The sequence below is a fragment of the Columba livia genome, chromosome 11 (genome assembly GCF_036013475.1).
Source record: "Columba livia isolate bColLiv1 breed racing homer chromosome 11, bColLiv1.pat.W.v2, whole genome shotgun sequence".
NCBI lineage: Eukaryota > Metazoa > Chordata > Aves > Columbiformes > Columbidae > Columba > Columba livia.
Window position 1 is genome coordinate 4552802 of NC_088612.1, and position 13752 is coordinate 4566553.

At 47.7% G+C, this 13752-nt stretch overlaps 4 protein-coding genes across 6 annotated transcripts in view; all 4 read right to left on the bottom strand.

The window, feature by feature from the left end:
* Nucleotides 1-910, bottom strand: part of CEMIP (cell migration inducing hyaluronidase 1) — a 107182-nt gene extending 106272 nt beyond the window's left edge. For both annotated transcript variants that reach the window (XM_065076513.1, XM_065076511.1), the window contains exon 1: nt 763-910. The gene's annotated coding sequence lies outside the window, so the exon portion shown is untranslated. The remainder of the gene's footprint in view (nt 1-762) is intronic.
* The window catches only part of LOC102092464 (inactive cell surface hyaluronidase CEMIP2-like), a gene marked incomplete at its 5' end in the record, with an annotated part of 45622 nt that extends 44700 nt beyond the window's left edge, over nt 1-922 (bottom strand). The window contains one exon of the mRNA XM_065076349.1: nt 85-922. Coding sequence (XP_064932421.1) covers nt 85-922 — 838 coding nt within the window. The remainder of the gene's footprint in view (nt 1-84) is intronic.
* On the bottom strand, nt 758-10458 carry LOC135580556 (uncharacterized). 2 transcript variants are annotated; one of them, XM_065076521.1, is made up of 4 exons: nt 9266-10458; nt 7765-8060; nt 7583-7690; nt 758-5367 (listed from the first exon to the last, which is right to left on the bottom strand). In XM_065076521.1, exons 1-4 carry the CDS (start codon nt 9349-9351, stop codon nt 4712-4714), a joined length of 1146 nt encoding a protein of 381 aa, XP_064932593.1. In that variant the 5' UTR covers nt 9352-10458; the 3' UTR covers nt 758-4711. The 2 variants fall into 2 exon arrangements, with proteins under 2 accessions (XP_064932593.1, XP_064932594.1); XM_065076522.1 differs by lacking the exon at nt 7583-7690.
* A 729-nt stretch (nt 10459-11187) lies between these two features.
* ABHD17C (abhydrolase domain containing 17C, depalmitoylase) overlaps nt 11188-13752 on the bottom strand; it is a 30710-nt gene continuing 28145 nt past the window's right edge. Inside the window, exon 3 of the mRNA XM_005504101.4 lies at nt 11188-12692. Coding sequence (XP_005504158.1) covers nt 12473-12692 — 220 coding nt within the window. The 3' untranslated portion in view covers nt 11188-12472. The remainder of the gene's footprint in view (nt 12693-13752) is intronic.

Below are 13752 nucleotides of genomic sequence, written 5' to 3' on the forward strand. Positions count from 1 at the left end.
GGAAGACGCGGCTGGGCCGCCCCCCGCAGCGCCCGGCCTCCGGGAGCAGCCGGCAGCCCCGAGGGGACGGGCGGCCCCGCTTACCTCCGTCGCGGATGACGAGGGAGTGGAAAGTGGCAGAGCTCTCGAGGCGCAGGGCCGCCCCTCGGCCCACCACAGCGGCTCGGCGGGTGTCGGAGTCGGGTCGCCACGGGGCGAGGTGCGGGGCGGCCTCCGGGCAGGGCCCTGCAAGAGACGGACAAGCGGCGGCAGCGGTGGCTGGACACGGAGGGGCGCGGAAGGGCGCGGAGGGGCGCGGTACCGACCTGATGCGCTGCCGCCGCTCGCTGCTCCCCGACGCGTCCCGCGGCGGCGCCGAGACCGGGACCGGGTCCGGGTCCGGCTCGAAGGGCAGGAGGAGCCGCGGTACCCGGGGCTCCTGCGGTTGGCGGGTCCCGGGAGTCGCCACATCCGCTACCTGCTGCCCGGAGCCGCGGGCTCCCCCGCCGCAACACGTGCGCCACGCCGGCTCCCTCGCCGCTGCTTTGCACGGAGCCGGCGCCAAGACACATTTTCCCTCTTTTTTTTTTTTTTTTTCTCCTTCACTTAAGGTAATAAGATCAAAACCAGAAATGCCCCCGTTTCCCAGCTCCACACAACCCCGGACACGGCGGCGCAACCATAACGGCAGTACGAAGAAAGAGCCAGCGAGGAGAAAACCCCAGCGGCAGATCGACGAGAAGCACCGGCGGGTTTCAAACTTCGGCTGCACAGACCGCTTACCTATCCCCGGCAGCGCCGAGCCACAAACTTTGTACGCCGCCTCTCGGGAGCTCCCGATCCGGGCTGCTTGGCACCGCGGCTGCAGGCGGCAGACAAGGGGCAGGCAGGCGCAGGCAGCTCCCGCTCCTCCGCTCCGGCTGCCTCCCCTCCGCCTCCCTATTTATATCCATCTCCCAACCGCTGGCGGTGCCCGCACTGTTTACAGCAGCGGAGCTGCTGGCTCCTCCCAGCCGGGGACGATCCCTCCAGCCTGGACGTGTATCTGCGACCGGAGCCCAGATGCTCGGGGCCGGGCAGAGCCCCGCTGCCCGCACGCAAAGGTCTTCCCTGGCTCCAAACCCCTGGGGGCTGCGGACTCCCCGCCGGCCTCCCCGGGGTCATGGGGAGCAGGGCGACTTTCATCCCGGGGAGGGCCCTGGGGGTCCGTGCAGATCCCCGGAGCAGCCGGCTGGGCTCAAAAGCCCGATGCAAAGTGTGCGACTGGGGGCCAGCTGCCTCCCCAAGAAGGGCAGGGGGCTGAGGTACGCCAGCCCCCAGACTCCCATGTGGTTACCGGGGCTTGGCATGGCTTGGCCCTTCTTGGGAGGCAGCTGGCCCCTCTGGCACCTTCCCACGGGGTCTTCTGCCCTTTGTTGTCCTACATCTGGCAGACGTACAGAGAATGCTGTAACCCAGTGGCTGCAAAAGTTCCCCTGACAGTGGGTGAGCAGAGAGGTATCTGCCACCTCACGTCCCATCACCTGACCAAAACAACCTGCAGCCAGCCTGTGGTGGAAGAGAGGAAAAGCCTTACAAGGTGCTCTGAGAAGACACAGAGAGGCCATAGAAGGTGCTCTGACAAGACACAGCCTGAAGAAAACCCTCATGCTTTTATCCCCATGGCCTGGGACCGCATTCCTGGCTTTGACAGGTTCCTGTCTGGACTCCAGTCCTAGTGGACATGGCAGTGCCTGTGGAAGTACTGGCACTGGTTTGTTTTCCATGAATCAGAATATGACATTTTTTAATAGACTCTAAAATATAGCATAACTCAGCTTTCCTGGGGACACGCAATGACAGGGAAGAGGTTACTGTGGCCACTGCCTTCTGCCTCCCAGAGTCTACACATACACCCCCATCTCCACTCCAGAGCCCAACACCCAGAGAGGACAAGCCAGAAGCTGATAGGCAACCGTGCCAACCGTTGCTTCTGCCCAGGGCCAAAGCATAAGAGATGCAAACCCACAGGTGCTGCTGATCTCAGAGACATTTGTGTGCCATCATCTGGTCAAACCGTTACAATCTGTCACCTCTAAAATTTATTCTGGTGCAGGATTTCTTCTGACAGAGGGCACAAAGAGGCTATAGTCATGTTAATAAGGAGCAAGTGCTGTCAGACAAAATATGGGAACAGCCTGGAAATGGGGGGGTGGGCGAGGGGTACAGCCATGCCCAGCGCTCCACACAACAGCTCTGGAGCTGGAGTAACACTCACTTGTGCTTAACACAACCCATCCACTTTCTTACACCCTGTCCTGGGACTCAGAGAACTGAATCTGAAAATAAGCATCCGCCCCAAAGAGAAACAAATCCAGATAACACTCCCTCATTTCAATACTCCATAAATACAGTGAAATGTTAGAGCTGCCACCTTTGCTACCGGCTGCTCATCTATCATTTAGTGCTGGCACTTCTATTCCTGTCTCAAATAGTTTTTGTCATTTTCCTTCCAAAAAAGCGGCATTAGTCAGAGTTGTGCCTCCTTATCTGAATATGACATATACGAATGCAGGTCATGGGAAAGCAGAGGTGTTATCAGAGGTACAGGAGGCTGTGCTCAAATTTTTTTGGAGAAAGATTTATCTACTGGTGGAAGTTTCAGGCAAGACAAGACCAATAGGAATATTTTGTCTTAAAATACGCTAACAATTCTCTGAATTCAACAGTTCTAGAAGTGCAAAATTTCAGGTAGAAGAGGACTTGAACCTTAATTTTACACCTGTGGGGGCCCTAGAAATCTCATACTTCTTTATTTAAAACACTTATTCTGTGCAAAAGATTTCACAGACTTGCAATCTAAATAAAAGGCAACAATGATTAATCTAACACAGTAGTAGCAGAAATAAATGTAGCACAAGCTTTGATTCATGCTGAACTTTGTGCCGGCCTTGTGAAACAATCAGCAAAGCCAAAGTCACTCTGGTCTAAATGGGACTGCTCCTGAACAAGAACCCAATCTTTTTAAGGTAGAAACACTGTTTAAATCTTTCAAAAGCATTTTCCCTCTGTAGCCTCCAAATCCACAAAAATACACAGGTCTGATGTTTTTTCTGAAAGAACTACTTTCAGATGAATGATTTCAGTGCTATTTCCCTTCTATTTTAACGGCCTGAGGAAGAAAAATTCAGAGTAAATGAGACTGGGCAGATCATCCTGCTTTTCTAAAGATTCCTGTCTCTTGTTAAGGAAATCACAGAAGCTCCTGTAGCTTGGTGCTCAGGAGCTAAACTGCTTTCCTTTCACTCTTTTCCAAATTTCATTTTTCGAGATGATTTTTGTTTTGCAGCAGCACTGGCTTTGAAGCTCACACCACAGCGCTTGGTTACAGAACACATCCTCAGCGCAAGCACATTCCCAAACATCCTCACACCTGCAAGTGGGAAATCATGACTAACGCTCACTGCCTCCAACATATGGCTGATGTAACTCTTCTCTGCAAAAATAACCAACCCAAACCCTCCTTCCAGTGTTATTATTAGCTATAAACTTAAGTTCACCTTTCTAACAAACAAAAATGGGTCATTTTCTGTAATGGGCTACCAGGTATGTGGCAACCTTGACCATGCCTCAGCATGTCGCAATGACTTTAACGCTTTACCTACAGACATGACCGTAACATTTGGTAACAAATATCAGTGACTGGTGAGACTTCATTTTAAGGCAACGGCAGAAAACAAAGCTGCTCTACATGAGTCAGCTGCGGGTGAACCCACTCCCAGAGCACCAACACCTCTTCCCAGAGATACGCATCTCGCACACGAATGCAGAGAGGATGGTTCCTCCTCTCTAAGTGTTTTTTTCCCGGGCACACTCCCTCTCTGGGCGGTATCCTGTTTCCTTCTTACTACAGCGAGAAAGGAAGGAGAAGCCGAGTCAGCATCCCCTGAGCAACACCCCATTCCCACGGAGCGGGGAACCGGAGGCATCCCGGGATCAGTCTGGCTGCGCGGGGCCCGCAGCAGCGCCAGCGCAGGCCAGGCGGCCCCAAACCCCCCATCTCCGCACCCCACCCCCGCCGCGGGCACCGCTCCTGCGTCGGCAACGGGGACACGGGGACACTGGCAGCGAGCAGTGGAGCGGTCCTGCCCCTGCGGCGCCGCGGGCGGCCGAACGGGGGCGCCCTTGCACAGCCGCTGCCCACCCCAGCCAGACCTGCCCGCGCATCCTGGGAGCGGGGGACGCGGGTCATTAGCTCCTGCATCATGACAATTAACACATACTAATTTTTTTCCCCTCCTATTCCCAGCCGCAAATCCTGCAATTCTCCACTTTTTCTTTTTTTTTGTAAATTCATTTTACGCTCTCAGTACAGCGCAGCAGTATTTCCCCAGGGAAGCCCCAGCTCGCAGCACGGAGGGGAACGCATCAGCGTCTGGTGGGAGCTGGAGTTGCTGGCCTGGCCGGGCCCCTGGGGATCACTGAGCAACACGCTGCTAATGCTGGTATTAGAGCTGCACTCAGGGGCCGCCGTGGGCCTGGCAGCCCCACCGAGCTGAGCACCACGTTACCACAACGCAGCTTTTAGCGCCTGTATTAACTCTCACAGACTGTCTCACAGCCTGTCTGCGATGACTGCCCTCTGCACACTGTACCAGCCTTTGTCTAGCATCTGCTGCAGGCAGAGACCGCTTCCTACCTGCCTTGTCACAGACCTCCTGCTTAGGCCTGAGCGTTCCAAGCTGGCTCCAGCTCAGCCTGAACACTGCACGCCAGCTCCCGGTATGGCACAGGACCACCATGTACCAGACTGCACCCAGTGATGTCCTCCCCTCACCCAGCAGCACGGAGAGCAGCCCCCAAAGTCACATAGCCAGCACCAGAAAGCATTTGAGATACCAAAGCTACATCTCTTCCTTATATACCTACCACTTTGTTCACCTTCGGGCTCTAACGGTGTCTTCCTTGGTTTAAGCATTTGTTTCTTGAGCAGAGAGTTGGCCTTGGACTGCTGAGCTTCAGACAAGACTCCCATATCCCTGAGAAGCTGAAGCACCCTGTGTAGCAAGAACGGTTTCACCTTGTGCTGGGCCACCTTGAGAGGACTGATATGAATTTTGGGCAGGTTGATTTCTTGATCACAGTTATAAAACCGGAAGAGATTCCAGGCCAAGCTAGGTCCAAAGGTATCCATTAAAATATATCTGGAAAGTTTAAGGAGCATGTCACAGGACAGCTGCTTTTCTTGTGGTTTCTGGCCCATGTTCTGACTCAGCCAACTTCTTCTTGCCTGGTGACTCAGGAGAGAGCTGCTCCTGAATGGGCTGGTCCCAGGAAAGGTTTTCTTACTGTGCAACAGTCCTTCATAATCCAGCTCCCACAAAGAACTGTTGGAACTCAGGCTATGTTCTGAAATAAGTGTAAATACAGTAAACCCCATTAAACACGAACAGCAAAGAACCCAGGTGGTTTTGTTTCTTTAAAATATATATATCTAAACTTATCAATGTTCTGCTGTAACCCTGGATACAGTGCAGATTGCTACTTTGACAAACTTCCTGAATGTTTCAACAAGCCAATCAATAAATTTGCTATAGATGGGTTTTCAGATACTGTAGTGTAATAATGCTTATTTCTAATTTTTTATTTAAACTATTTTTTTCTGTAATGCTCAGGAAAACTGTATTTGTTACACATACATACACTGCAGAGTACAGAGATTCCTAAAACAAACAAACAAAAAAATCACCAAAAGAGTATGTACTATTCCATATACATTTTCTGAAAAACATTGAGAAAAATAATGATTCCTATTAAAGACTAGAAAACTTTTTTCATACGTGACTAAGAAAGGAAACTTTAACATTCCTGCTGGGCTGTTTGCATTTTGGGTCCAGCCCCCAGGCCCAGCACAGCCTCTAGCTTTCCAACAGATACAGGTTGGGCTTAAATGAAATGGTCAGTTTGGCTTTCTAGGTGATCTCTCTGATCCCTGCCTGCTGATCAAAGCCATTAGCCTGGTCTAACAGGGTTAAGCTGTAGTTGCTCAAGGGCCACAGTATGTTTATTCTGTGGACAAGAAGGTATCGATGTGGGGGAATCGTGACTCTCTGGAGTTTAAATTTGCTTCTAAGGTAGTGCCCCTCCCCAGCTGTCCTTCATCCAGACTGAGCCTGAAGGTTCCATTTACATCCTGAGAAATGATCAATAAAACAATTAATTGCAACATAAGTACGCTGGGGCTTCATGATAAGTAATGCTGCAAACGCACAAGAAAGCTCTAACAATTAAAAGGGACTGGGAACCCCCAATTTAATTGCATCTTGCCAAAAGTGTTTGAAATAGTTAGCGTTTTAAAACAACGGCATACTGCTGAAGGGTGGAGGTCACGTCCCCAGAGCCCTGGAATGTGCCTGCACCTTTCCCTCTCTCTCATTTCTAAGCAGAGGAAAAGATTTTTAAGAATGTTCCTCTGTTTCCTAGAGAAGAATCCCAGTCCAGGAATGTCTGAGAAGCTTCAGGTATTGTGTTTTATTTGATTTCAAGATTAAGGGTATCAGCTTCAAGTAGTTGTTACTTACGGTCCAGGGAAATTTTTTCATATTGTGGCTGTACTAGTTAAGTATTCTGCTACTATGTTGGAAATTTACATATCAAAAGAGACATTTATGGCTATAATTCATCCCTGAATTACTTAGGAACTGCAAAACAGAACTGCTAGGACTAGATGGCAGTGGATAACTGGGGAGTATGTCAGAATTAAAGCAGCATTTTGCACCTTTACCGCCTCTTTCATTGAGAGCAATCAATAACCATTGCAAGAACCCTGTTCATAAGACCTCTGAGAGATCAATGAGCTCTTCCACTAGTTACTGATGGGCTCACAAAGAGAGGAGCGAACTGCTTGTGTGAGATCCCCGGGAGGAACAAGGGGAGAGGAGGAGTGACCCAGGTCCAGGAGGAGCTGAAGCCCTGTGCTCCTTCCTCCTGTTGGATGCGTTGGGGTGCAGCTGGTCCATGGAGGGCTGCATGGACTGCTGCCACCCACCCGGACCGGTCTGAGCCGATGGGAAAGGGCTCTGGGGCAGACCCAAAGCATCCCTAAGTGCACCTAATGGCACTGCTGCAGCAGAGTAACTTGAAATGTAAGGCATGTTAAATCTTTAAGCAGGTCTGCAAGCTTTCTGGAACAAACTGCTGTGTAAAACATTACTCAGAATAAACAAAACTTTGGATCAATGTCTTGCACTTAAAGGCAGCCCTTAAACTAAAAAAGGCCTGAGTAACGAAGGAGAAAATAAATTAAGGGCCCATTGCATGCAGTCGCCTCCAAAGCCACAGTCAATCCATGCTGTGTCTTGGAAGTTGAACTGGAAACCAGAGGCGTGTTTCCTTTCCGTTTTTCCATCAGATAGAAGAAAGGGTTGGCCCCAGCAGCCACAGGCTCCTTCTCCTGTCCCGGGGGGCTCCGGCCTCAGCCCACGCAGGGAATCAATAGCAGCGGAGGCCGGAGCGCTCCCGGACCCGGGCGGCTGCAGCACCGCCTTCCTCTCTCCTCCTCCCCGCCAGCACTGCCCTCCCCACCGCCGGCCCCCGGGGACACCGTCACCGTGTCGCTACTGACTGTTGACACTCGTCGCCTGCGCCCCGGACCCGGCGCCCACCAGGAGCAGCAGCGGCAGCAGCCGGGCGGCGGGGGCACTTCTCGGGGGGTCCCGCCCGCGGGGGGCACCTGCAACACAGACAGAGGGGTTGGTCCCTCAGACCCCCGCCCCGCACCCCCGCCCGCTCTCGGCGGCTCCTCACCTGGCTGCGCCCGGCGGAGCCGCATCGCTGCCGGCGATCCCTCGGCTGCCGGCCCGGCCGTGCCCGGGAGCCCTGGCCGAGCCCGGAGCTGCCCCTCGGCGCGGGGCCCAGGCGGCTGGGAGGCTGCCCGGGCTGCGGCAGGAGGGATTTCCCCCCGACCTGGACACAAAGGCCGGTTATGTCGAGAGCCGCCGCCAGCCGGCACTTCCCCGCAGGGAGCTGAGATGTTCTTTCTGGTCTCTGCCGAACGGGAAAACTTCAGCCACGTCCCCCGCAGAACAGAACGGCGAGCACACCTTCGCGTTCAGCAGCCGCCAGGTAGAGTGACAAGCACAGGGGACAGAGTGAGCCAGGCCAGAACTTGCCCGCTTCCCAGCAAGACCTACAGGAACCCGGAGTTTTACTTTGGAAAGCAGCGCCCTGACTGCTCCCGGCGCACCGCACAGCCAGGAAATCCACAACACGCAATACTGACCTTTGCAGGAACCAGAAGACAATTTACAAGTAACATGCTGAAGGTGTAGGGGTATTTTTTTTTCCCCTTTAAGCAGCAGGCATTTACTCTAACACTTTCTGCAAATTTAGTTTGGTTAACTACACAAACCCAGCTACAAAACCAGACATTGCCAAATTGTCACAGGAGAAGGTGCTCACGCTCCTGATGGGAGGACCTGCGTGTCTGTTTTACCATTGCAACAGACTTATGTGATCCGAATGTTGCACAGTTGGAATACAAGGTCCCACTTTCAAATTGACACCCATCCGATCTAAGAATTACTGCCCCACTTCAAAGGCAATAAATACTAAGCAGGTAGTTTCTGTGCTTACCTCACTCCAATAGCAGAGTACCCCCCCAGCAAAGAGCTGCCCGCCCTACCTACCAACCTACCCACCAATTCTTGGCCAGTGTGGGGAGTACAAACAACTGCATTTGCACCACAAGGAATTTCAGAGCTAAAATGGCTGGTGAATTCCACAAGGATACAGAGAAATAACTTAAATGGACTTCAACAAAATCATTAATTTACATTCACGAGAACAGACCTAAGGAAGTAAAACATTTTCCAAATGAGAGCAATCAAGGTTTACTGCTGAACGAATAACCAGAGGAATAAAGTGCATTGGTTCTCTATTTCTATGTTTGGCATCATGTAGAAAACGCAAATACAACGCCGAGTTTATAAAAGATGTGTACCGTATTAAGTGTAAATACAGGTTTAAGCATTTATAAAGCTAAAGGGACAGTACCCAGGACAGATTTGCCACAAGTTACAGGAATGACCTGGAAGAATGAGGGAAAAATGCATCAGAGGCAACACGGGGTCCCAGGTTTCCACGTGAATGCAAGTTTAATTTATAACAGTTACATAAATTTAAAAAGAATTCATATCAAACTCCCCGGAAAATGCTGCCTTTAATATGGTAACAAATATTTTCCTCTGTCTTTTCAGAGCACAAACATTAAACAACTACTGACAAAACCAGATGTGCCACATCTTACCTTCTGGGAAAAGCGCTTCGCACACAGCTGTAGTGGGTGAACAAAGACGGTGGGTCACACAGAAACGCTGGGTAGAGCATCCCCATCGAGAGAAAAGGATGTTAGTGCTCATTTACACCCTCGGAAGACCCGTTGCATAATTTATCCCGACACAGCCATTTTTACAGCAACACCTTGGTAGCTCTAAAATATGCATAACAAGTTCTCATAAAGCCCACATTATGTATTTAAATGAGAATGTTGGCAGTTTGCTGGAACAAACCATCTTCTAGCCCCATTTAAAGTTTCTCTTTCATAACCTCACATCATCCCATTCCCCATCATTTGAGAATTCTATTTTAACCTATTTTCTTTAAACAAATGATGGCCTGAAATCTTCCATCTTATACGTAGTTTCATGATTTGGCCACAGATTCTTTCAACTATTAATTCTAATGTTGACCAGCAGTAGTGTTTTGAAATGCCTTGGTACAAGCTTAAAACATAAAGCAGCTCACTACCACTATTTGTTTTATTTTGTGTAAAGGCTATGCCAGAAAATCATTAACACTGCAGAATTCATTAAAGAACTATTGGATGGGAATGGGGCTACAAGGAAAATTAAGGGACCAAACAAGTAAACAAATTATTGAATTAAGAGAGGGAAATTCCATACCAGTAGATCACTGATAGGTCGCTAATCAACATTTTAATTAATGCAACGTTTGTGTTTGTTAAATGTAGGTGAACTTTGCAAACTAAAGCAGACAATGCAGAAGGCAGAAGAACAATGAGGCACCTCTGAGAATTAGTCAGGCAGGAATTTGGACAAATAAAAGATAGTACAAGTGGAAATTAATGTTCAGCAAGATTATTGTAAATTTAGGCTGATGGGACATAAAGGACAATACTGAATTCAGATCTGGGGTTCTCATTAACAGAGGAATATCGACCAAAAGCAAAGCAAATGCTAAGACAAGCCACAAAGTAACTGCAGGAGTTAGAAAAGTAGTAATTAAAGAAAATAAATCAATTTATGGGGAAAAGGTTAAAAGTACCAGTTTGTTGAAGTAAAGAGTAGCTACAAGGGGTCATGGAAAGAAACGCTGTTAGGTGAAGTTTTCAGAGGAACACAAAGCTCAATGGGGTTATCAAAAAACAGAGCTTAAGTAAAAACTGCCCAAGCCACAGCATGGACAGGCTTATACTTTCAAACATTACCTGGAATACCACAGACATCAGCTTTGTTTCTGCAGAGCTGCAGTCTCAGGAAGAACACAGGTAGAAACAGGAGAAAACCCACTGCAGAGTTACGAAGGTGCAAAACAAGCAAACAAACAAAAGGCAGACGTGTGTCTGAACAGTTGTTAAAGCACAGGAGGGAAGCAGGAAGCTCGAGGTGCCGATCGGGCAAAACCTGCCCGTTTGGGCTGGGACAGTCACCAAGAGAACCGCTGGGGACCCTGGTGCTTGGGGTGTTTAAAACTCACGACTGCTAACACAGACGCCAGATCCGAATTCGAAGGATCGGGATGACTCGGAGCAGGACGCGTGTCCTCATCTCCCCCACTCCCAGTGAAAATACCAGTTTGTCTCCTTTACAGTAACAGGGCCAAGTGACTAACCCGAGACAACAGACACGCTTGCAGTGCTGACAATTAACTGCAGGGCTCATGACAACTACGTTCAAACATTTCTTCTAGGCAATGAATCATGATTTTTCATTACTTAAAACCAGCTGAACACCATTTAAAAGTAATCTCTTTTACATTTGATTTACATACCAAGCTTCATGGAAATGTGGCTTTTGTACTTTAGGAGAACTTTCCTCGAAAGGAAGGAATTAAATAGTGAAATTTAAGTTTCTCTATCAACATCTGCACTTGACATTTTCCTTGTGTATAAAAATTACGCACCAAATAAGATTCCAAAATTCGGCAAGCTCTAATCCATGCATCCTTTATTCCATTACAATCACTGCGTTGCATTCTAGCAACAGGACACAAACTGCAATCAATCGCGATCAATGTATACAACAATCTGAGGCTTACAGTACATTTAAGGCCTTTAAATTTGGAAAAAAATTAGACCTATGCTAGTAGTGTAACAATTTGTAAGTGTCTTGCATTTCTGATGCATTATCTGTGCGATTCCAGTGTCAAAGAATCAAATTGCTTCTAAACTAAAAAGATCAGCTCAATGAAAATTTAGTTACATAAATTCATCAAAACATAAATGTGTAAATTTTTTTCTTTTTTTTTTGTCCTGGAAACTTTATAAAACTTTAATAGCAAAATAATATAGGGATAAAAACATATTTTAACAAAATGTATTCAATCATATACAAACCAGAATTTTGCAGTTTATTGTAACTAGACTTAAATTAAAACTACCAATTAAGAATCTATGCACAATGTAAATTCAAATATGTACAGTACTTTTAAAAAGTCTACAGGAATGCTTTACAGAAGGAAATGTCTGTTATGGCTATTATTCAGACCATCTGAATATTAAAATGAGTTTTCTAGTAGTAAATTTACACATTTATTTTTAAACAAAAAGCAATTTTGTCCCCAGTTCCTTTAAGAATATTCCAGTTATGTTTCTACAGGTAATGGAGAGGTCGTTAACAGAGTTTAGCCCCATATAGTAGTTTATTTTCAGGAAAAAGGATATTTAAATAATTTACTCGGGAAGATCAGTAAGTTAACCAAAGAACACGAGAAGGGAGGAGGGGGAACTTCATCACAATAACTTTCCAGTTACAATACCACAGCTAGAAACTTTACAGAGAAAGTACTCCCTTCGACTGAACCCTTGACTGATTGTTCAGAACAAGCTGTAGCTCATAACAGTTGTGTTCTCCACATTGAGAACACCGGGAAAAAAAGTCTTTGCAGGACAGAATTATAAAGACAGAGAAAACTGATCTTCGATTAATACAGCACTAGGTAAAAAGTGTCCCCATAAGCAGCTAGTATTCCCACTTCCTTCAGGGCAACAAAGCTAAAAATTGTTGGAATTACAGTAGTTGACCATTTCTGTGTGCATTAGTAGAATAATTTCCAGATATAAAAGACAAATTTCATCAGATGTTTGATTAGAACACCCTCAAGACAGGGTATTTCTTCATAGTATAAAGCTATTACAGCTATCCAGTTAAAGCATGTGCAAAACCAGGTAATTTCTTCTGTTCACAGTAACTGAGGTAAAATCAGGTAGGCTTCTTCAGGAGTTGGGAAGTTCATGAGATATGAACTGTTTTAGTCTCTCTAAGTACTGTGCATAAAGCTCTATGTCATTATGCCCGGCCCCTTCCACCCAGAGGGGCTCCACGGCTCGCGGGCATCGCTCGTACATGGCCAGGCCGTGGGAGAAGTCGATCACCTCGTCTTCGGTACCGTGGATCACCAGCACGGGAGAGGTCACTTTAGAGATCTTGTCAATGCTGGGGGATGGAAAAAGAAGAAGATAGCTCAGTTTGGGTCTTTTACACCATTAAAGATACATAATCACCGCGTGTTTTTAAATGGCTGCAAAACATTGGAATTGTGGCCAAGTGGTAGGGAACAAGGCTCACTCCCGAAACATACGTGTAAACTGGAGTCTGAGCTGCCGTCACCAGCATCCCAATGGTTCTAACGACAAGACGCCCAAATGGGCAGCACACAAAAAGTTTGACACAAAAAAAAACCCAAACCAGTGAGTATCTCTATTACAAAACCATTGAGAAGCAAGTAAGATTCCATGGGACCCACTGCCAGTGTGGACTTCACATTACACAGTATCACCTTCCAATTAACAGATTAAGAACTAATTGATGACATTCCAGTCACAAGACTCATGCAAAAAAAACCAAAAAACCTCAGTTCATGAGGTCTGAACTGTCTTCAAACCCTCAAACTGAAGCAGGTTCAGCTAAAGGACAACAATCTGTTCTTTGTACAGATTGCCTATGTTCAAGCGGTAGGAAAGAAACCTGCAGGAGAAGAGTGTTACACAAGGATATTTAACTACAAACCAGAAGAAACATACAGGATTTTACGTCATCCGACCAACTTCTTCTGCAAAGTGGCCTTAAAAGTAATTTTTTTCCCTTTTGTTTCAGCTACACTGAGCAGCCCAGTGACCCCCCTCATGGAAAACTGGGTCAGCAGAATGGAAAGAGCAACAAAAGCACCTTCACACCTATGAGTTCAGGCCAGAAAACCCCAGTTACGAAGCACACTGGTCACACATGAACTTTACATGGTATCCAGTAGCTTTCTCCGACTGCCTTCGTGCAGGCACCAACTTTTATTGCCAGACAACCGTATCACATCGGTAGTTGCCAGTAATTCCAAACGAGTATATAAGCAGAGTGGTAATGAACCCTCAGCCTCCTACAGGCTCCTCTGACATCAACAAATGGAGGAATTGGCTCAGGACATTATGCAGAGTATGGGATGAAGGGGGGGGAGAAATGAGTATCAGTAATATTCGATTTAACAGAAGGACAAGTCTATTTC

Excerpts from the sequence above, each read along its gene's own strand:
- LOC135580556 (XM_065076521.1), bottom strand. The coding sequence starts at position 9,351 with ATGGGGATGCTCTACCCAGCGTTTCTGTGTGACCCACCGTCTTTGTTC. Across the intron at positions 8,061-9,265 it reads CGAAGCGCTTTTCCCAGAAG|GTGTGCTCGCCGTTCTGTTC; the intron begins GTAAGATGTGGC and ends CTGAACGCGAAG. Across the intron at positions 7,691-7,764 it reads GCTCCGCCGGGCGCAGCCAG|GTGCCCCCCGCGGGCGGGAC; the intron begins GTGAGGAGCCGC and ends TCTGTGTTGCAG.